Source organism: Ciconia boyciana, chromosome 8 (genome assembly GCF_034638445.1).
Source record: "Ciconia boyciana chromosome 8, ASM3463844v1, whole genome shotgun sequence".
NCBI classification, from domain to species: domain Eukaryota; kingdom Metazoa; phylum Chordata; class Aves; order Ciconiiformes; family Ciconiidae; genus Ciconia; species Ciconia boyciana.
In genome coordinates, this window is record NC_132941.1 from 25,813,737 (window position 1) to 25,838,313 (window position 24,577).

Here is a 24,577-nt window from a genome sequence, read left to right on the forward strand (position 1 = left end):
CCTTCCCTGAACACCAATTACTTGTTTTTGTTAATTAAACACAGTAAGAGGTTTGCTCAAACCTTTCAACAGAATGTCAGAAAAACAATGCTTGCTTTAAACCCTTTTTCAAAGGAATTGTTTAAAAAAAAAATCCACCACCATAAAGACCACATGCTGCCAGCCTGAACCTCCCTACCTCCTCTGTCTTGATTTTAAATAAAAATATCTCTTTAAAGTATTGAACTAAGTTGGAAAAAAAAGCCGTAAATGCAGGTTAATCTATATATAATCTTAATTTTCCACTTCTGGAAGCAAACAAGGGAGGGCAAAAAGGCTGTACGGCCTTTACAAACATCTACCTGTATCAGATCTGGAAGCAGAACCTAGCTCTGGCCTGGCATATATTTCACAGTCAATGAAAAGCCTCTTCAAAAACTTTATCAACATCAGAAACAAAGCAATTTAGAAATAGTTTTCTACTTACTGGACCACAAATCCTGAGAAATCAGGCAGAAAAACAGCACTCAAAAGCTGAACTGGATACACAGGAGTTGCTGAGTCTTCAAGATGGAGATGAATTTGAAGGTGGCAGCATATCAAAGACAAAGCACACCCACATACCCATCAGTCAAAGCAACACAAAAAACAGATGGGACTTTTAAAACAAAGAAACCCACTATACCATGCACAAAAGCAAAGCATGGCCTCACCATCACATGATGACACAGGTAAAGAAAGTGCAGCTAGCCTCAAGACAACAAATTCATAGGAGAAGGAAGGGTGGGGAAAAAAAATCTCCCCAGAAATCTTAAAGTTATGAGCTCTCCCTGGCTCACCCACTCCTGGCACCACACTTTCGTGGGCTTACCAATGTATACTGTTTGCATTTATATATAATAATTCTTCAGATGGTCCATAACTGACTACCCTTCGAACACTGTGGAGGACACAAGACACATTCGCTCCAGTCCAGTAAGATCAGTCCTTAGGATGGCCAGGTTTGAAATTACTCTGACAATCAGGAGAAATAGTCTATAACTTAAAGCCCAAGAAAGCAAGAATTTAACAATTCAAAGATAAACCATTATTTCTGCCATAGGAGCAACTGCAAACTAACATTTGATAATAGTAACTTCATTTTCAAAATTTAGACAACAAAATTACTATTTAATATATCATACATCTTAAAAAAAGGGGGGAGGGGGATGGTGGTGATTGTGTTTTTCCCCTAGAAGGTTATACGTGGTTTTGGTATCTTAATTTTAGACATATTTCACTCCTTTTCCTATGACTATACAGTTTGGGGTTTTTTTTGTTTGTTTTAAACAAAACAGCATCAATTGTTTTCTATTTCAAACTGTGTTACAGACTAATAGTTCTGAAAATGAAGAAACAGCCCTTGATCAAAGATTATGCCTTTCTAGTCACAGCACACTTAAACAAGCACTGCATCCTCAACACATGAACGCGCTGCAGGCAAAGCTTAGTTCTTACGTACCAGTAATCAGAGAATTAACAAACTAAGTAGCTAATGGATACTCAATACAAGGATCTATTGCTAATACCTAGAAGAAATGACAGGTTAGAAAGTATTGCATGATGTATGTTTCTAATTCTTTATCAAATCAACAGTGTCAATCTCTTATTGAGAGAGTGATCATGTTAGAAAAATAATACTGCAGCAGATTCTGGACTGCACAAAAACATGTGTGTAACCCTCACTCCACTGCAAAATGCAGGGCATTTCCAGACATTTTATATACTGTAGCAGTATCTGCAAAAACCTTGTCAGGAAACTATGGCTGTTTTTAAAACCAGGGCTCCTGGAAACATGAGTAAATTTTCACTCGCCTCAAAATATGAGAGTAAGAACCTAATTAAGGCATTTTATATTAATCATGAAGCAATTTGATGATTTAGAATAATCAGACACACCAATGCAAGTAATAGCAGCCTACCAAATGTATTTTGAAGCAGAACACAGCCATGATACTAAAGATCGTGTCATTATTAGTTTTATTTCACAGCACTAAAAATCCAAAGCAAGTTCTCAAAATTCATCGAGTTCGTACCATATTATTACAAATTCACATTGCGTCCAGCAGTTTGACAGCTCAATGCTAACCAGACTTACAGCAGCAGTACTTACTAGGAAGAAAAAATAAATTTGCCAGAAAGATTAGTTAAGCTTTAGACATTTAACAAAACACATTTCAAATGTATTTAAGGCCAACATCCAAGAACACTGTCAGTATTTTTCATCAATGAAAGCTTCCAGTTTGAGAAAGGTTGCAAACAAAGTCCTCACCGGATGACTGAGATGAGGTGTTTTGCCCAGAGCCACATGAAGGAAGAGAAACCATTATTTTTCTTGCAGGACTTTTTCAGGATGTGGTAATCTGCAATGCCATGAGATATGGCAGCCTGTTCAAACACTGCTCATTGAGCTAGTGCCCAACTTTATGGAAACATTTTGATCCATTTTCATTTTCCTTTTTAGTAAATAAAAAAAATTATATATTTACTAAATAAAAGGATCATACTGAAGTCACCTCCCTAATGGTAAGAATCAGTCACATGAACAAGTACCTAGAACATTTACACGTCCAAACACTTCTATTGCTACAACTGTGCAAAGTTTCCACGTTCAGCCTCTAATTCTGCCAAACGAGTGAGTCAGCGCATCCTTTAAATACAGATCAGAAACCAAATAGCACATTTTCCTTTTCAGTTAATTGCTGACAGCCACTGAAGACATATCTGTCATGCTGGAGGTATCATGGACCTGTACTCCAAGGAAAAATAGGAAACGGCCTCTGAAGGGTCATCCTTGAAGCCTTTTGCACAGAATTTAAGCATACAATCAACCTGGTAATGCAGAAGCAAATGGCACTTCACTGTAGAATGAATTTTTTAGTTCCTCCACCTTGTCTGGCACATGGTCAAAGAGGTAGTCAAGTGCAACTTATTCCTCCTCCATAAGGAAGAAGGACATATCTTTTAACAAACACGACGTCTTAAAATCAGTCTCACTGAACTGACAAACAGAAATCCTCAATTTATCTCCAATAGTCAGGCTCTCATCCCTTCTGTTCAAATCATGAATCATCACAGGATGACTGACTCACAGAAAAAATATTTGTTCAAAGGTGGATTTTCTCATCCTTGTATCTGCTGCTTACCAAACTTAACTGCCTTTAAACAAAGGTTCATTTCTTTGTAGCTTGCCTCAAATGTTGCAGTAAAGTTCATAACAGGCATCTCTCAGTAATTATGATCAGTTGACTTAGTCTCAAGGTTGGATCATGTAAAAAAGGAGACATGCAAAACTGATATAGCAGTAAGTGTCTTATGCTGGGGCTGACAGTTATCCTGACCTATATTCCTACATTTGTTTCAGCATCGATACTCCTCCCTAACCATTTCAACGGTTTCAGAAAAAGAGCTGAAGGCCTAACACAGGCAAGTATTTCACCAGGATGTTAATGCTGAAATATCCACCAGTTTTAATCAGTATCTTCAGTGATCGGAACCTTGGTCTCCACAGAAATTGCTTATACCAACCTTTCACCCCCTCCCCAGTAAACACAGCAAACTATGCCTTAGTTTAAAGGATGAGCTCTGGAACACTCATTATAGGGCTTGAGTATGCACTTCAAGAGCTACCAGCACCATAAATCCACACCCTCATTTGCTTTGGGGCAACTTGTTCACACAGCCATTCCCTTCTGAGCGATGAAGGAATTTTTATCTGACACTGCATTTCCAACATTTCTGGACAATTAGCTTCATTTTTCCTTTTTCTGCCACACTGCAGAGCTCTAAAATACTTTCCAACTTTCAGTAGCAAGTGAACCTACTTTAAGTGCAGCTGCTTTAAAAGATCACCAGTACTTGTATGCAAGTAGTTTCTTTAAAACCAGCTTCATTTCAAGAACAAGGTGGCACATCAAATGTATATGGCCTACATAAGTGACACCACGGTCGGTGCCTTAAAGCTAGCAGAAGTCAAGTCTCAGGCAGATACTTTTTACAGTCCAGAATCTGCCTGGATTTAGGGTTAGCAACAATCCCATTTCAAGCAGGAGGCAGGACTGGAGACCTCCAGAGGTCCCTTCCAATCAGACATGCTAGGAAAACTATCAGCACCTGGACAGGACCAAGACATTCATAGCCATAGCAGAGTCTAACCTGAATGCCCTAGCCCAAACATTTAATACAAGAAATTGATGGTGTCAAGTGAAAGGACACACCAGATTACTTAGAAAACAACTGCTGCATCTCCCAGAGAACCTTAAAGGAAGAGTGGCTACTTCCCACTCCCTCACTTTTGGTTTTTTTGGGGGTTTTGTTTTGTTTTCTGTTTGTTTGGTTGGGGTTTTTTTGCTTGTTTGGTTTTTGTTTGTTTGGGGTTTTTTTTTGTTTTTTTTACTTCCTCTTTTTAAAGATAATTTACTTACCCTAGAGGCTAACTTGCTATGTGGGATGGGTCAATGATGACTAAGACTTAACTCCTGGACCCTTTTCAGGCAGATAATGCATGCAGGAACACTGCAACTCCTCCTGCTTTAAATGCCCAAAAAAGATGTTCCCATGGTGCTGAACAGGCAGAAGTTGGGCAGCTGTGGAGAAGGATTATGTACCCTGTCCCTCCTAGAAGCTCAGGAAAAGGAGCAAAAAAGCTCACAGGTTTGAATTATTTCATGCCTGCCACAGGAAAACAGCAGGTAGCAAAACAAGCAGCGCAAAGCAATACTGAATCAGTCCAACTACCTTCAGCTCTGATAAAATGGAAGTTGCCGTAGCTCTTAAATTTATCTATGGCACATTCATAAGAGGAATGACCAATGAAATTACTTATGCGTACATATAAACATACTGATACGCTTCATCTTGCATCACGTATTTGTTACAAATGCTCAGCAACATCCCTGTTATAGCATTTGTTTTTATAATTCTGCTTATGTAATAAATAAACAGCGCATTGAGCTGAGACAAATTTGCAAGTTTAGAAAGTCAACACAGCAGCAGCAAATCATCAAAAATGCTTCTTCACAATGTCTGTTGAACAGAACTGAGATCAATTTACAGAACACCTGCTCCATTTCATTCCCTCAAAGTTCGTCAATAGCAGTAATATTAACTTTTGGTAATTCACACTCTTCTTTGAAGTGGCAGTTTTCCAGGATGTCCTTGTAATAGTCCTTGAGGTCCTCATAAGTAGAGATGGTTTCATTCGAGTGATGAAACAACATCAGTTTTTCATTCAACAGCATCTGCACTTGATACTCTTCTTTAGAGGTTTTCACTTGATCACAGTGGTAAAGCACAAATACCAGGTTGGCTGCATAAGGCACAATCTGGCCACTGCGAAATTTCCGACCTGTTTGTCTGATGTAATTGTTTGCCTTGAGAGGCTCATCATCTTTGAAGAAACCCATAAGGGCAAGCAGTGGCTGAAGTGTCTCTGCATGTCCAACTTGTACAATCAAAGGTGAAGAAATGGGTTTTGAACTAAAAGAGAAAAAAGCGCAAAGGATGAGCAAGAGCCTGTGCTTTAAAACAAACATACCAACATATTAGACAGCTGTCAGCAGCGAAGGCTTAAAGAAGCAGACTTTGAACTTGTGTTACTCCAATGCAGATAAAAACCTGTTTGGGAATTTCAGTATATTACAGACTTTTTTTAAAGCATACAAATTCCTAAATTTTGTCCCAATTTAAGGTATTGGCTCTTACATAAAAATGTAAGAATTTGTACTAAATGTAGTTAGGCTACAGCTAGAGCCTATTATAAATATGGTAAACAAAAGCAAGAAACAGATTAATGGTGTGCATCCATATACTCAGTAGATCTCTCCAACTCCCTATGTGAACCTAGTCACTTGTGCTCCTCCCAGGTATGGGAAGATCCAGTGACCATCCTACAGTTAATATACTGGTTTTGCATTAAATATAAGATTTTAAATAGCATTGCCTCTTCCCATCAGGAATTTGAGAGAAGGGCAGGAAATCACCAAGCCAGCTGCAAGGCTTTGTTAACACACAAAGCAAGACAAGCCTTTCATCAGATGTGACAGAGTCCCCTTCCACTGTCAGCATGTGGGAAGGCTCAAGGACATGGCAGTAACTCATTATTTATAAGACAAATCCATTGCAAATACATATAGCCAGTCCCCCATCATAGGCTGTGTTTGGAAGAACTCCCCAAGACTTTTTTTTTAAATCCAAATAAGATTTTTACTACAAGTTTCACAGATTTGCTTTAGTACAAACCTACGGCTAAAACATAACAGCTTTTCCCAGGATACTGAGCTATGTTTAATAGGATTGATTAGAGTAAGTAATTTTTGTTGTTGTTGTTCCCTGGCAGACACAAAAAGTACCTGAATGACAAAGCATAATGAACTATTAAGCGAGATCATCCAGGACACAATCCACTTCTCAAAGACCAATGATTTATTATTAAAACATACCCTTTTTCTTTAGCTATTCTACATACTTCAAGTGACACAGAATTTTTAATAAGCTTCTGCCTAAATTAATACAAGGTGCAGTAAAGAGAAGCCCCCACATTATCATCATTTTAGACCTGGAAAGTTTTAAAGTTTTCAGCATTAATTTTGCTAGATTTTTGGATCAAAAACTTTTCCAACTGCCGTAATAAAGGATCAGTGACAATTCAGTTTCAAGATGAAAATTAAGTCTAAGTACAAACTTATTGTCCCATTAAGAAACTACAGTAACCCCTTACTACCCTCTGACCTAACTAAAACTGTATGATTGCCTGCACAAGCAAACAAATTACTGATTTAACACAAACTGCTTCCCTCCCTGGCACACCACCACCAGTGCATGATTTTTAAGGAGTGTTTCTTGCCTACCTCTATGACCACCAATGCACTTAACTGCCTATCATGCTAGAACAAGAATCGTAATTTGACAGCAAAATACTGCCTTTTTTTTTTCTCCAGTTACAGTTCCAGCTAGGTATCTCCAGCTATATCTCCAAATACAGTTCAGCTGTTTGGAAGGTACATCAGCATTTACCAAAGTTTAGTCTGAAGACGGCAATCCAGGCATTGGAGGAAAACAGTTGTCTCTGCAATTTATCAGTCCAACTTATAACCACATATTACTTATAACTTATATACTGCTATTACTAATTCTTGAGAATACCAACTAGTCAAAAAGATTATACTCCCTCTGCACACAGGCTAGCAAATTAAGCCACTGATTCATACCACGAACAAAGACTAAAATGAAGACAGTTTTGTGCAACAAAAGGTTTACACATTGTTCAACCAAAGGAAAGATAAGAGCTGGCTTGCTGCATGAGGAAGCATCAGACAAGATGAAAATCTGCCCCTTGCTCCAGAGAAGGATGATGGCTTTTTGAGACCATCTCAAAGGGGCACTCAGAAGCCCACATCATTTGTTCTAGCACATGTAAATAGACATTTAGCTTTCATGAGACAGGAGGTGATGTTTGGCAACACTCCACCTGCCAGTAAAGTCCACCCACAGATAAGACACATCTTGATTGGCCTGAAAAGGAGGCATTTCCTTCGCTCCAACGTAAAGTCTGAAGCAACTGAAAAATGGTTAACTGGGGGACTTGTGCCTGTAGATTCGAACTTTCATCAGATAAGCAGGAATTCAGTACGGGCACAGGATGGGCTCTGTACTACCAGCTCGATATAGCCATGGTGTTTGTGCAGTCTGAAACACACCTTGCACAGTTCTGCTCACTGGTGAGCCTGCAACTCTTCTGACTATACTCCTTAGACATGTATACACATACATGTGCATACTCTGCCCTTAGGCAAAACATCACTTAAAAAAAATCAGAAACCTGCCTCTGTTTCCTGTTTAAAAGAAGCATTAAAACCACAGACAGGTTCTGTATGCAGTGTGTTACTTTTTTTTCCACCCATGCCTTTGCTGCACCAAAAGGTGTACATTTACTATAGCCCCTCTTGCAGCTCCTCCAAAATCAGTGGTTCTGCCTATGTTTCTCCCCTTGTTATTTATGACCCCTTCCCTCATTTTAAAACTGTAAAGCTTTTGGATCCTTCGACCCCTTTCTCCTCCCTTCCCCCTCCAGTCTTTGTTCCCTCCTCTTACTCGTTTGACTAGTTCATTTACATCCTCCTCCTCCACACACACCTTCAGGAAGTATTTTTAGGTTTTAGGACACATTCACATCCCTCCTGTCAGTAAACAAATCGGAACAGCACCAAAACACACATGCCTACCGAAGAAGACAGAAGGCTATTCCTTTGACCTCCTGCAATTTCCAGAGATCTCCTGGGCCAGATGTGGCTTCTATGTAATGCAGGACCTCTCAATGAATCTTTTCTTTGTCAAATCTCTCCTTAAATCCATGTACATTTCTAGCATGCACAACATCCTGCGACAAGGAGTTGCACAGCTTCACACACTGCTCTTAGTTTTTTCTATTTGTAGATTCTACATACCATTTAATCCTTTCTACTTACAATTTTGCAGTAATATTCTTTCCAAGTTGAGAAATTCTACCTTAGTCATTCCACAACTTTTCCAAATGAGCTATATTCTTTTATATCACAGTATTAGAAATGCACAATACTCAAGACAGTAAGCTACATCCAAGTCCATGCCGCACCCATGATGCTCTCTATTTTCTTAATTCACAACATCTAACACCTTTTCTAGTTAGATTACAGAAGTTCAAGATACTTCCAGACAACTATAACGACCTCAAAACTCAACTCCTGAGCAGTAAGTTATCCCAGATTCTCCCTGAAAGATGATAATAAGATCATTTTTACCATGTGGCTTACTTCACAAATTTGCAATTTTCAAGCCCAGTTAGTCTCATAAGGTTCTTTTACAATCCTACTAGTAGAAACAATTTATCTCATCTTGAATGAAAGTGCTGTGTTTGCAATGCCACTTAACTTCTCACCTCTTTTTCCCGGTTATTTACAACATGCTGAGCAGCCCAGATCCTTGCAGATCTATCTCCACTAGCAACCCGCCTCTGGGAGGAAGAGTCAATCAACTATCCCTACCCTCCATTTCTTGTATTTTTATTCATTTTTTAACCCATGTAAGGACCTTCCCCTTTAACTCTGGCTGCTTGATTTATTTTGATAAGGAAACCTATTGAAAGATGTTTGGAAATCATGACTGTCTCTCCCAGATCACCCTATTTGTATGCTTGCTGACCCTTCCCAAGAGCTCCAAGAGGTATGTTTTCCTTTCAAAGAGCCATACTGACACTACTCTGGTATACCATATTCATCAAGGTGCTTATCAATGCTAGTTTCAATCGTTATTTCTACTAGACTGGCTTGTAATTCTGATTCTCTCCTGGAGCTGCTTTTTCCATTTTACCTTTATTTAATTATTTGTTTTTAAATCATCACACCTGCCAGCCCCCACAAGCTTCTTGGCTGAAACCAACACACACTGGCTGTTATTTCAGCTATTTCATTCAAGTTCTTTTAGCACTCTTGGGGGAGTATCACCCAGCTGTAGCAACTTGGCACATTTTCATTTCGTCCCATCTGTACACCCTTATATACATGCCTGCTTCCAAACGTGGTGGTCTGTATTTTATAGTTTACTAAGCAAGCAAGCTAGTAATGTAAATATGCTGCTAAAGTCTCCAAAACAAGTGTTACATAGGTATTATTCACTCCACAGGGAGTGGATTTCACACACCCACCCCACCTCCGAAAAAAAGGTTTCAGAGCTGTGAAGAAAAAAAAAATTAACATTCTGATTATCAGCACTGGCTTTAAGCAAGGTTTGGCTTTACTTTCCAGCTGATGTTAGCAGGAATTTTGAAATGGAAGTAAATCACAAAAAATATGGTTAACTTCTTAGTTAAAAATAAACAGCAAGACATACAGTTCCAAAACAGGAAACAAATTATAGCATATACACATACACACAGAGAGAAGTTTTAAAGAACAGGGAAAGAAGATCTCATTAAGACAAGAGAAGGAATAAACAAGGCGCTCATTCTCACTGTAACTTGAGTTTTTATTTCACCTGCTTTAGTTTCATGAAATCCTCATGCTGACAGGCCAAACCACCTTGGGAGACAAAACAAACCTTTCCCACTCACAGCTATCCTACCGTATTATTTTAATGATTAGAACTGTTTCTTTATATGATACAATCCTGGGTTTTCAATAGCCTCTTTAACACAGTATACTTGGTTTCTCACTAGTGCTGGATACCTGATTTCTAGGACTACTCAAGCACTCCCTGTTCAGTTTCTGGGGTCATGACTCCAGTTCAGATGTGGTTTCATATCATCTAATAACAACAATAAAAATCACCATCAAGGTTAAAACAGCAACAGCAATATTTTTAATTATGGGGAAATCACGAAAGATTGCCTCTTCAGAGCATGTACACAGGCAAAGGTTACTGCTGCCTCTGCATTTCTGATAAGAGTAAAGACAGGAGCACAAAGCATAATCAACAAAACTGATAAATTCAAAACAGTAGCACAGGCTAATAAAATATTAAACAGAAGGCCTGAGATTTCCACACTTAATCTTCTTTATGATCAATTAATGACTCAGCATCACATGGAAGCATCAGACAAAATTATCAACATCATACTCTGGCAACTGCTAATAATATTTCAATTCACTTTTTTTCCTCCCTTTTATTTACTACTAAATGACTTGGGAAAGCACATTGATCAGTAGAAAAAAAAAATTAAATCTCATTTCCAACTTTAAAGGGAGATGAAGAGCCTGTGCATAAAACTTTGCAATAAAACATTAAGAGCTTGTCTGAAAGTGATTGCTGGTGATTAGTTTCATATTCATTTTATGAGGCACTTCCAAATGAGCAGAAGTGGCTGTCACTAGGCAGAACATGAGCAGGGTTCACTGAAGAGAAGTGTCAACTTCAGCTATTGAACTGCCCATGCCTTCTAAGTAAACCTGACTACAACTGAAAATTAAGAAGTTGCTGAACAATTCATCAGCACAACCCTAAAAGCTAAGTCTCATCATGGAAAAAAAGGCACCGTGGAGAAGCATGGACATGGGATTTATCATTCAGGCAAATTCTAGTTCTCCTTAATCTCAGCAGATTCGGGTTTAACCCTGAATCTTCTGCCTCAGCTTACCCATCCTCAACAGTAGATCATTCCTACTTTTCCTAGGACTACTGACACATCACTTCAGATATTGAAGTGAACTTTCTTTAATGATTATTTCCTAAGCACCAATGTGATTTTCAGCTAAAGATAACCCAAACCGCAGGAGATAGTGGTATAAGAAGAAATATTTCCTACAGCAAACCTTAACTGGCCAACCTTCAAACCTCATGTAAAAATCCCTCCAACAACTTCAAAGAAGGTAAGTTTTAACAACTGTTAAACAAGCAAGCTTAGACTACATTCTGTCCTTTTTCTCCCCAATACAAAAGCCAGGACAAAGGACACAAAAACCTCTATTTTCAGCTATAGGATGAATTCTCCATCTCTCCCACCTCCCCCTGTGATTTATTTCTGGAAAACACAGCTGGAGGAACCCTAAATCCACAAGGAAACAGCAGAGATCAGGGAATGCAGTGGCAGTGGTGGGACTCAGAGGGCAACAGAAATACTTAACAGTGGTATTGCTCAGAGTGTTATCACCAGTGGGAAGAAGGAAAGAAAAAAAAAATCTGTCAAACAGTATTAAGTCCTCATGTGTCAAGACTTCCACCTTAAATAGTGGAACAGAAGGCAGCTATGCTCATTCATTTCCAGAATCAGTACCAACACAACAAAATGCCACCACAAATACTGACAAGATAAAAATTCCCTTCTGTTCCAAAAAAGACATACATGAGTACACTCGTGGCAAAGGCAAACTTTAAAAGCTGACAAGACTATGCAAGACTCCTTTAAAACCCTGATTAAAAGGCAACAGCTCTTATCTAGTCCCGCAAGAGTTAATCACCCAAAGCTAACCAGGCTTCACTGCATTTCACTTCAGAGCTTCTGCAGTTTCAAAGGCTCTTTTCTGAATGATTCCACCTCTCACGTTCTTCTCTCACGTACCTCAGAGATTAAATGCATTATTGCAGCAGCATCGTGCTGATGCTAAATGCTGAATCATCATGATGAGCCAAAACCAAATCAAGAGGGTCATGCCTCTTGTCAAACCCTTCTTGCCCAAGGTGAACTCTGGTTAGATCAGTTAATTTGTGTGTTAGTTGCCTAGGTATTGTTTTGCTTCGTTTTTTAATTCCTTATATAAAAGGATATGACTCTATAACTGAAATCTTTGCAGAACAATCCTGAGCAAGCAAGTATTAGGTAATTAATGTGAGATTAAGTACATTCTGGGAGGTTTGAAAGGCACAACCGACACTTTAAATATCTAGTTCTAGGCAGATAGATGAAAAGACACATTCCCGGGGAGGTGCCCTGGACTGCCCAGGTATCTGAGACAAGTCAGCAGACAACACACACACACTTTCAGAAATGCAGACACAGTGATGCTGCTGAATGTGCTACAAGGACCTGTGGAGAATTTCATGTGTCTACCTGGTTCCCCCAAAAGCACACTTTAATCATGTCAGAAGCCCCACGTTTGAAAGATGGAGATATCAAAACCAACCATACAATATGATACAAAGCTGCTGTTTGAGATATTGGCATTTTATTAGCAAAAGTCATCCCATTTCTCTGATTTCCTGGAAATGAAGTCAAGACCTGAATATTTTTCAGGTGTACTAATGTAAACCATGTGGTCTATTGAACTGTACAGCTGGCACGTTGTTCTGTGAATATATGAACATCTTATTACAGGGCTCAGTTTACCACACACAACATCTGTTCTCCTCTCTGACAGATGTACTGAAGTCAAGCAATTTTTTTTTTTGTAAGTTATATATCACTATGTAATTCGCAGATGAGGTGACGAGCACCTAGTCCAGAAGCTTTCATTGCAGGCTCTCCCAGTACCCCAAAGAGCCAGGGGACACAGTGGGGACACCCCTGAAGTGGCCCCATACAAAGCCACATGGAGCCACCCATACCTCCACACCCTCTGAGAAAGGGACCCTCTGGGAAGCACAGTACCAATGCCTCTGACCTGGCTCTGCAAGAGCCACTTCATATCTCGAAGTAAGCCCATGTAGTATGCATCTGGCTACAGACTGCCCTGCACATAATGTAAACTACATGTCTATGTGACATAGCCCCAGTTCTCCTTTGGAGCTGCTCTGCTACTGGGTGGGTGATCACACACACTGGTTTACAACTCCCACCAAGGGACGCAGGACATCCTGAACCTTCTGATGCACCCAGAGTGCCAAGAACCTGCACTGTGCAAACATGGGATTGCAGCGGCAACCAGGAAGTTTTAATAAAATAAATGACTGAACCATTTGGATCTGAGCAAAAGGGTTTTTTTAACTCCAGTTATATAATTTCTACTGCATACGTGGAAGCTTTTTGCTCTGTTCCCTTTGCATGTACTATTAAAAGATAGTTTTCAACAGTTAATTGTTTTTAGATCATATATTGAGTTCTTTTGTACTGAGTCATAGTTTTGAAAGGAGCGATTAGGGCAGTTAAATGACTGCAGAAAGGTTATCAATTATGTTGCGAACTGACCTGCAAAGAGGAAGGCAAATTACATCGAACAATAAAAGCTACCAATAAATTGGCAAAATTAAGCTGTTTACCTTATGGCTTAGCCTGGTATAACTACAAAGATCACCTTCACTTGATCTTGAACTACGTCCAAATTCAAGTAAGTCTTTTTTTTTTTAAATACCTTGAACCTGCTTACTCTCAGAGGAAACCACCAAATGTTTTGCAATGTGTATGTGCAGCTAGGTTAGTATTTTCAATCATTAGCCACATACTTTAAATATTGAGATGGCTGCACAAAGCATACCTCCCAATTTCCAGAGCCTTATGTACTGTCCATTTGGACAGTACAAGTAATAACAGGTATTTCATACTCTCTTTCATGAGCAAGACAGACAGACTTGTTAAATATTTGAAGCTAGAAGAAAAAAGTATAAAACAGCTATAATGAATAGTTGATATCCTTGAAGTGTGCCACAACCAGTTTTCAAATTCACCCCTGCCCAAGTCTGTAGCTGTTAAGGCACTTTTTTTTTAAAAAAAAGATTAGCAGCTTCATATTGCATTAACTACCAAAATACACAGATTTCTCATCAACACACACAGTTCCTGTTGGCAAAACAGCACTCCCATATCACAGATGTAAGGCTCGCCTGGGCATCTCACAGAAACATGAAGCTGAAAAGGAATGCACATCTTTATCCCTTCTATGTACAGTTTTCCTACAGATCCATACCCTACACTGCAGCAACAGGGGCTACCTCCTGCAACCGTAGTGTTTCCCCTTTCTCCTCCCAAGCTCAGTGTGCCAAGTCTCCCAACAAGGCAAGAAGCCAGTGAGCAATGGGGTTGAGCTGGCAGTCCCAGCAGTCCCATGCAACACACAGACCAGATATGCCTCTTGAGGAGGCATGGGGGCCCATCAACTCTGAGGTTATTCCTACCATCAGCACTATGTTGCAGGGGGAGGGGGCAGAATCATAATAGGTTTTGGTCACTAGCTGTAGCACACATATGAGCCACAAAGAACTCAATGCTTCTTCTGAGGTAAGGTGATACTCATTGATTGCTCCTCTACATCCCAATGTTGAAGCATCTCTAAATACCACAGCTTTGGGAAATTGGACACTTTCTAACTGTTTAAACAAATGCTGACTGGTAAGAGCAGCCTTCCAAGGATTCTTCCATAGTAGCACAACTGCAAGTGAACACGAACGCACATATCACTACCTCGCAGTTTTTCCAATACGATGAAGTGCAGGGACACTTCCAGTAAGGCCTAAGCTCCAGTGGGGGGAAAACCCAACAGTTTAGTGAAGAGTATTTCCCCATTAGCTTCTTTGCCACATAGTTGCGTAGCCTGACTCTGTATTTTCTATCCATAGCAAGAAGACTTGGGAAAAACACAATGCTTATGTCTTCACAAAAATAAAGTGCTTTATGGACTAAGACAACTGCCCAAGTATGCCATTTCAGTACAACAAGTCACCTGGTTTAATTTTACATTCAATTCTTGTGATACAAGTTTTTTTGGGTAATTAAGAAAATTTGTATGGAAGAGAGAGTCATGGCCCCCAACCTCTCCCTAGAAATGTGACCATGACATTTCCTTACAGACTGGTAAGAAGGTATGGAGGAATGTGGTCCTGAAAGGCCCCCTGCAACTGTGGTAAGGTCTCAAGGAGCAGATGCTTTCTACTGAAGAATTAACCTTTACTTGACATTTATACTTTAATGCTACTGAGGGTGCAGAAGAATAGGGTCCATGCATGGGTGTGCTAACAGTAAATGGTCACTAATACAACTATTGATAAATTCAACATCAGACTCAAGTTCCTGAATAGATATTCCAACATCTTTCCACTGGCTGTCTGGATGGGGACAGTTGACAAGAGCAATTGTGTAGTGAAAATCCCTTTCACAGCCTTCAAAACCATCTTGCTGTACAGCAAGACCTACACAGAAGAGACTATTGCTAGTTTAAACCAAGAATTCTATTGGAATTCATATGATGAAAGATCCTAAAAATGTCTGAAACTTTTGCATTGCAAATTGAAGGTGGGACTAATTAGCAACAGGTATTTACTACCACCTTCATCATTTTCTTAAGGATAGAATCAGCAGAAGGTATTTTCCCCAGAAGAAAGAAGAGGTGAGCTTTAACAAAGCAACTAATAAGGCAACTAAGTCCACTGAGCAATCAGACTGCAAGGTCAAGAATCACTTCATGGAAGAAACAGAGATACAATAAAAGCAAGGTTTCTCTTTTTAATTCAGCTGTAACTGGGAATGAGAACAGGACAAAGCTATTGAATAGAAATACTTAAAAGTATGTTACAAAAATGCAGCATTACCAAGACTGTTCTCCACTGACAAGCCTAGAGCAGAACAGATAATCTAGATCCCTCAGCTTCTTGCTGGAACAAAAATGCTCCCCTTTCTACTTTTGGATAGCCCAGTCTAAGCTTTCCAGAAAGAAAGGAGAACTTGGAGCAAAGATAATGCTCTGGAAGTAAATTTGTTGTTCTTAAATTTTTAAAGCAAACAGCCAGTTACAAATAAACGTTAAACATCACTAAATTGAAACAACATTCTACTAAAAGATATTTCATCATCTCAAAGTTTCATTTTCTGAGTAATGAACTGCTGCAAAAGTATTTAACCTGTTGCCCTGAAGTTGCACAATACCATAAAAAAAAAAGAGGCACTCGTGCACACACATATGCACAACCAAACATTTTCTACTGCTGTTAACACAGGCATATTTTTTTATTTGTATGGTTTCTTGTTTTCATTTGTACTCTCATATTGCCACGGGATCCGGGATAAGTCTCTCTCCCTAGATGAAAAAGCATTAGCTGCACCACTGCTCTCTAGATCACAAGAGACACAAGCTGTTCCAATACATCGGCAGTGGCAGATTTCCACATATTCTTAAGTGCACTGGGTTACCTGATTCAGATTATACTAAAGTCTCCAGTGCATTAAGACTGCCACCTCACGTTGTGGGATGGAGTGACACGCTCGTTTTGTACAAGGCAATGCACTTCGGAAGCTTTCAGTTCCCATTTAGGATGATGCAGACTAAACAGACTGCTCACCCAGCTTTGAATTTTGCAACATTTTTAGGGTCCCGATCCTTTACACACACACATAAACATGCTATCTGCTTCCCTCTGTGGTGGCAGTGCAACACGAGAGCCCCAGAGATTGCAACCAAAAACTTCTGCAGCCAAAGCTGAAAGACAGGATGAAGTTTCTCGGTCCTTTAGTGCTCTGCCTCAGACACCTGCTCTTTGCCAAGGAGCCTGCTCCACCTTGTAATTTAGTGACTGTTGATCTAGTTCTCAATAAATCAGAAGTATACATATAGATTTTGTCAACTATGGCTTTTTTATTGTTATTATTACTACTATTAAACTTACATGGTTATCTTATACACAGTTGAGACACACAGCTACAACTAGTGCATATAATTTAAGGATTGAAAGGCTGTCACTGTTCAAAGAGTAAATTACATTGAAAGGAAACAAAATTGAGGACACTCCTTACATGAGTCAAGCTGCATTTAGAAGTTATATTTCAGAAGGACAGAGGGGTGTTCAGGCTCTTGCTTGTCTGTTTTTCTTTTAACCTGCACTTCTTTCTGATCTTCTCATTCCCAGTTCTTGCTTTCTCTGTTCGTAGGGACAGACAGGGCCCATAACAGAGGCAATCACAGCAGCGTGCTTGTCAGTCTGTTCACAGTTGGGTGTTAATGACCTGTGCCCTAATGTATTTTTCATTTAGCTCTGTAGTAGGCTGAAGAAAGGATGTAGTGAAGAAGTTTATTTAAAGGGTGATCTAGCATAACCACTGCTTTGGCTCCACCACTACCAAAATGAGAGGTATCACTGACTCCCACACAAGCCTTAAATTTCCAGATACCAGAGTGATCATTTGACAGCACAATTTCTTAAGCCAGCTTGGCTGGAAAGGGGTCACTATTACCAGCCACCTGCCTTTCATTCACAGCAACTCCTCCCCAAAGCCAAACCTATTTCACATTTACAACTGCCAAGTTTTAACCCATGGCAAAATGAACAGAGGTGTCTCCTTTGTGCTGGCTGGTGCACAGCACAGGTAAGATTCAGAAAGGCCCCTGACTGCCACTGCCATGCAATGCAGCAGAGTCCTGTACACTCCCATCCTCAGCTCTCATTTCCAACCCTGTATGGCCCCCCTTCCTGGGCTCACATAATCATTAGAGCAGGATCAAGCCACTAATCTGGATGCAAGTCTACATGTACATCTCAAAGGCAAATTTTCAATGCATTTACCTTCTTGCATACTAAGCCGATACTCTGTTAAAAACAGACACATAGGTCTGATTTTCCAGGTTAATCCCAAAAATAATTAAGATAAACAGTACCTGTACTGTTTACCTAATGATAACTCCACTTTAGATGAAAGAAACCATGTCATGTATTATATTAAACAAACTCAACATTCCTGTGTCACTCAGAGCTCCAGTGATGAATATAGGGTATCTCTCTGCATCCCACACTAAAGGACAGCAAAAAGCCAACTGACTCTTTGAGAATTATGCTTCAACTGACTTAACGCACAGTTTTTCTACCACTGTTAATATCCAACTTCGATACTCAGTCAGCAAACTTTTAAAGGAACAAAACTTCTTTGCTGTCTTCTCTGCTATAAAATGGTTATAATCAACTTTATGGATTGTTCCTCCAACCCAAAATGTGAATGCTACTTCTAATTTCAGTCTACCAACTAAAAGGCAAAAAACCCATGTCTTCGAACAGGTTATCATGTAAAAAATACATACAGCCAACTTCAAATATCCATGACTCATGCTTTTCTTTCTGAAATATCAAAGCCATTAATATCATTCTGCTGGGTGTTACATAGATCTATTTTAATATATTGACTATAGAAATAAAGTCCCAAGGATGCTAGGAATGCAAGAACATTCACCACGTGTAACTAACACCACCAAAGCTGAATTTGCTGGTTATAAGTTACAGTTATTTTCTAATTGGTTTCTATCAAGTACTTAACAGCACAATATTTATACAATCTTACAATCACATCCTTGATACTGTGTACTTTTGTAAGCATTTCCACACTTATCTGCTAAGGTATTAATTCATGTGACTGATCACCGAACGATGAATTTATAATTCCTCATTTTGCATGAGGAGCATGCACACAGATTGTAAATTAATTCTCATATGAATGCATTGCATTTAAGCCTAAAGTAGCTCTCAAAAAAATAGATGACCAGCACATGAAAGCAAATGCAGGCAATTCTGTGACACAAACATTCCAACCTGTAAGTGAAGCCTTTGTTTTCTCCATGCCACAACAGATGCCAGCTTCATTCCTATTTTACTTCTCCCCATCATACCAATTCACATTAGACAAGATCAACACCAAACAGATACTGAATCACAACTGCTGACTGATACCAGCTCATAGGAGTAAACAACTCTTGTGAGCACAGGCATCTCATCTCTAATTTTTAAGGAAGTACAGGGATGGTTATATCCTGACACTATAAAGGCAGTTTTGAGGATTGCACAACTCAGCGGATGGAGTACCACCGCTATTGTTCTTCCACTGACACAAAATTACTGTTGTCAAATCATGGCAACAGATGAAGACAAACCACTTTACTAGACCACCATCTTTTGAAGACACCTGGTTATTGTATCTTCAAGTCTACTAACAGTTACTTTTAAGGCCTAATATCTTCCTACAGCTACAGTGTTGTTCCCAAACTACAGCTTTGCTGTAAAAGAATAAGGATGGGAAACTAAATATCCTAGACAAAAGTTTTCGGACTGGCTGGCTGAACTACTGCTTTTGGATTCATGCAACAAATCAAGGCATTTACAATGACTTCAGGACAGAAGTGTCTTCCTCCTGCTCTTACAGGGCACCAGGTATACTGCCTAAAGTCTGCCCTTTCCTAGTTACAACGAAGTAGGTTTGTTACAACAAGGCTGGTTTGCTGTTACAGCTCTGGCCGCTTGGATCCTGCAACAGGTCGTTCTGGCCTACAGTCACCAAGCGTTTGGACTGATCTCTAATAATTATTTTTCCGTAATTACATTTCAACACCTTTAATCTGAAAAGAAAGCTTTAATAATGCAAGAGACTCAAATCAAACACACACAGAAAGATTTCCATGCTGAAGTGCTCAAGTAACCAGATAACAGAATGTATCATGGGGATGCTTTCAACCCACAATCTTCCATTTTCACCACAAATGATTTTTAGCAAGGGCATTTTAAACAAAAAGCTCATTGTTTTAACTCAATAAGCTCATCTCAAACTGTGCAGGAAGAGAACACCATTATCAGACACAGCAGCTGGCTGTCCCTTGAAGGCCTGTGTGGATCAGTAAGTTAAAAGATGGAAATGCGTTAGCTGGGCACAACAGCAGCAGTGGAAGAAAAAAAAAAAATACTCTTTACAGTAATACCATTCTATTAGAAATTTTATTCCCTTCATTAAAATTCTCCTAGCTCAAACTCTCCTAACAGTGTTATGTTTGGAAGCAAAGTACTTAACTTCTATTCACATTAAATCCAACTCAGGATTGGCCACAGAAAGCTTGTAGCCAAAGCACAAAAGCCTTTTTATTTACCTTTTGCTCTCTTCCACTGCTTTGTCCAAATGCTGGAAGATATCTTGGAATAAAATGCAGCTGGATCGACTATTGATGTCATAGCCATATCCTCTCTTCCAGTATTGCTTCAGGTCGTTCAGGTATTCCAGTACCTAAAGTTACAGAGTTCACAAGTTTTTATTATGGCACAGAGGGAAAATAAAAAACCTACAACCTGGAGCAATGACACTACCACACACTGCATGAAATCAACAATTCTTTGACACAATCTGATCCACCCCCCCCCCGCCCCCCAAACATCAAGGCTCTAGTTGAAACCGCTTCAGCATAAAACCAGACACAATAGATCAGACTAAAGAGCTACCAAATTCAGCATCTTGTCTCTGATCACGCTCATAATCAGGACTAGGGAAAACAGCAGGCACACTTCCCCAGACTCCAGCAATTTTCAGTCCAGGGCTTTGAGCCCTAAGGTGGTTTTCTACAAATTTAATAGACTTCAGTGGATTCTCTCCCACAATAACCCAGTCTTCTCTTTAAACATACCAAGTTTTAGCCTTAATAGTACCCTGCCTCTTGGCCACACGCTGTGTTAAAAAAAAACAGTCTGTTGTGAATCTGCCTGCTGCTAGCTTCGTTCGGTACCCATTGGGTGCTTCAGATGACAAGACAATCATTATCCACTGCTTTTTTAGCATTTCTGATTTTGCCTTACGAAGGTCAAAGATCCTTAGCTTAGCTAACCATTCTTCAAACATAAGCAATCCCATACCTTTAACGGAGTTTGTCTATTTCTACATTCCAGAGATGTGCACAAATCTCAAAAAGACAGAACTTGGATTTATGTAAGAGCACACGATGCTCTCCTTGTTCTCTGTTCCTTTTCTTACAATGCCTAGCATTAAAGTTTTTTTTTTTATTTTTGTTCATTAATTTTACTGTAGCTGAGCCAACATTTTCATGGATCTATACGACCAAAATTTCATTTCTCAGTGGCACAATGGATCTGAGAGACAGCCACCTTGCATATGAAGTTTCAACTTCTTATCCCGTACGCATCGTTTCACAGTGAACATCATCTGCCACTGTTATGGCTGTGCAATCCACCCTCTGCCAAGCCTCTCAAACACTCCATATTCTTACTAACCCAAGTAACTCCATATAATCAGGAAGCTTTCCCACCTCACTGCTAAGTTACTTATAAATATATGGAACAGCACAGGTCTCAGCAGAAGTCCATGGTGACCTTCCTACTCTTTGAGAGGAGAGCATTTACTCCTAACTCCACCACCTACCCTTTAGCCAACCACCTAGCCATGTAGAGGCCTCCCCTCTTTCCCAGGTGTGCTAAGTTTCCTTACGAGCCGGGGGGCGGGGGGGGGGGCCTTACTGAATTATTTGGAGCGCCAAATAAATGACATCACTCTTAATCCCTATCTCTCTTGATCCCTTCAAAGGGTACATAAGGTACTTTTCGAAAGAATAAGAACCAACATAAGTCTCATTTATCTGGGTTCTACTAGTTTTATTAATAGGCATTAGGTTTGGAGATGTGACAGTCCCCAAAACCATATAGAGTCTTAGAGGACCTAGAAGACCTCATTTCATATCCTCTGGAATCAAGGCATTTTATCATATGATTATCATATGCAAAACAAAGCTGCCTAGAGCATTTCTGATGTTACAGAAATAAAAGCACAGAAGAATTAAGCACAATAGGAAAAAGACCGTTTTAATCAGGACAAATCAAGACTGCACCAGTATTTAAGTCTAAATGAAGAAGGGTATTTCAGTCTTGCTGCTTGATTAATGCAGAGCTCTTTGGAGACCAAATAAGTGCTTCATTAGACTGAAGAATAAGGGGCACAGAACTTACAACTTCTGACTGTGCAAAGAGTTATATCTGAACACTAAGGTATCTTTTGAAGGCTTCTCAAATCTCTCACCCATTTAGCACCTACCTTGGCATCTTCTTCACTGAAGAGTGAACACCATGGGGAGGTCACATTTTTTATAGCCAACTCATATGAGCAGGTGAGAAAAGCCACTTGAACAAGATCTGCAATAAATCCAACAAGCAAGCAAAAGATAAACCACTGCTACACGAGTAGCAACTTTCCCTCAACTTGCCTCTAAACCAAGATGTAATTACAATTTAGCAATGCAAAAAATGTAATCCAATAATTACCAGTCCAAAGGCCAAGCACCAAAAATGAGCAGTTTTCAACAGAATTATTGAGCAGAATCCACATTTGAAACTGCAAGCTTTTCCATTACATTGCTACAAGGGGGAAACAAGAGCATTTCACATCAAATGCTGCATGTCTGCTGATGTACATGCTATAGGTGTTGATCGCTAGTGCGTCCTCAACACCACAAAGGACAGAAGAGGCAGTACAAGGAAGGCATGTCTGTCAACACAGCAGTTTTTGACTACCACTACTCATCCTCCACGTTAGAGGCTGAGTTTGAACAGCAGCATGCTGCAACTTTGGGATCGCGGCTTTAGGGACATGCTGGAAAAGACAGCAACACCTATTTGGGGGGGCTCCCCCACCACCTGACCACACAGGGAAACCTGGCACTTCTCTTCTGGACAAGCGAAGTTACAACACAGACCACCTCCTATCCACCTCTTCCTCAGGTTATTTGTGCGTTTGAATTATACCAGGTTTTACAAAAGCTACATCTGGTCAGCAAAGCAGAATTAAAAGAATAACACACTTGTATCCCTCCAAACAAAGTTGATTTCATCTGTACGAAAGATATTTTCAAACATCTTTTTCATCTGACCACTGACTAACAAGCATTCCTTACTGCAACACCAATACACATCTGCAGCCTTATGCATTTAATTAGAGACTGCGTCTCTAATTTACAGCATATTTTAAATTATCTATTCTGCATAACTACACAGCATCTCGGAAGTTGTTCCCAGCCAGACTCAGAGCCGAAGCCACCTGTGACAGGCATTCATTACCTGCGTTCAGCTCCTCCACTGGCAAACACAAGGCACTCGCAACCTTCTCCAAGACCTTCCTCATCTCCGGCCCCTCTTTGAAGGCATGCACCTGGCACATCGCCGCATCGTTCTCTTCCACCAAGGCAACAAACTTGGCGCAGTGATCGAAAAACCGCATCAAGGAATCATTAACTTCAACCTCCACCTCTGAAAGCAAACGCGGGCCTCAGGGACGCAGCCAGGGGAGGCATCGCCGTCCCCAAGGGTACTGGGGCCCGACCACCCAGACACCCCTCCCGGGGACAGTCCCCCCACCACATCGGTGTCCCTACGGGGGGGACGCGGGGTGCAGGGTCCCCCTCAGCCTGGGGACGGGGGACATGGGACTGGCCTCACGGCTTCCCTCAGCCCCGGAGCAGTGGGGAGGGCGCTGGGGCTCCCTCAGGGAGCGCCGCGGGTCCCTCAGGGAAGGCGGGGGCGGTTCCGGGCTCACCGTCGCTGCCGAGGCTGAGGGAAGGCCCGAGCCCGCGGCGGAAGGCGGCGCCGCTCTGCAGGCAGCGGTGCTTGGAGCTGCTGGCCAGCACCAGGCGGCGGCGGGCAGCGAAGAGGGCGGGGAAGCGGGCGGCCAAGCGGCGGGCCAGGTGCTCCATGTCGCGCCGGCCCTGCGGCGCTAGCCGCCCGTCGAGGCTCTCCTCGTACCACATCTGCCAGGCGGCCAGGTCGGCGGCAGTGGGGCAGGCTGCTGCTGCGGCGGCGGGGCGGCGGAGGAGGCGGGCGTGCAGCTCGCCTAGGCGGCGGATCTGCCCGGCCGTAGGGTAGCGGGTGCCGTGGCGGAGCAAGGCGCGGAGCTGCAGCGGCGCGCAGGCGGCGGGCAGCCGCGACCCGACCGTGGCGGGACCCAGCGACAGCGGATCGCACACCAGGTGCGGGTTCACCTCCTCGTAGCGGGACTTGGTGCCGAAGTAGCCGCTCAACCCCGCGCTCGCCACCACCAGCAGCAGCGACAGAAAGAGGAGCGCAGCGCCTGCCCGGCACGGCGCCATGGCAGCAACTGCACGGCTCCCGCAGGAAGAGGCGGAGCGGAGCTGCCTCATTTGGCCTTCCCTTCGCCTCAGTGGTCGCGCCTCAACCCGGGCAGCTCATAGGCAGACAGGGGGGCTGCCCCGGGTGAGGTTGGGGGGAGGCGGAGGCGGAGGCCCGGAGGGGAGTGTGTCGCCTAGGGCGGCCGCTCCCTTCAGGCCGGGCTACCTCAATCAGGGCTGCACCCGTGTGTTAAAACCCCGCCTTTTTGACCTACTTATGGTTCCTCACGACACTAAAGCCTCCGATTCTCGTCCCCGCCTTATGCTTGCCTCGGGTGGCCACCTGCCAGACAAGGGGGCAGCTCCCC

At 41.4% G+C, this 24,577-nt stretch overlaps 1 protein-coding gene across 1 annotated transcript; it reads right to left on the reverse strand.

Moving 5' to 3' along the window:
* Positions 1-1,981: 1,981 nt before the first annotated feature.
* On the reverse strand, positions 1,982-24,256 carry MINPP1 (multiple inositol-polyphosphate phosphatase 1). The gene is made up of 5 exons (XM_072870856.1): positions 23,681-24,256; positions 23,206-23,394; positions 22,187-22,284; positions 20,244-20,377; positions 1,982-5,496 (listed from the first exon to the last, which is right to left on the reverse strand). Exons 1-5 carry the CDS (start codon positions 24,228-24,230, stop codon positions 5,097-5,099), a joined length of 1,371 nt encoding a protein of 456 aa, XP_072726957.1. The 5' UTR covers positions 24,231-24,256; the 3' UTR covers positions 1,982-5,096.
* Positions 24,257-24,577: the final 321 nt, after the last annotated feature.

Coding starts and splice junctions, on each gene's coding strand:
- MINPP1 (XM_072870856.1), bottom strand. CDS start 24,230: ATGGCGCCGTGCCGGGCAGGCGCTGCGCTCCTCTTTCTGTCGCTGCTG. Junction 22,285..23,205: donor AGTGGAGGAGCTGAACGCAG/GTAATGAATGCC, acceptor GATTTATTGCAG/ATCTTGTTCAAGTGGCTTTT. Junction 5,497..20,243: donor GCAGTGGAAGAGAGCAAAAG/GTAAATAAAAAG, acceptor TTTCTCTTTTAG/TTCAAAACCCATTTCTTCAC.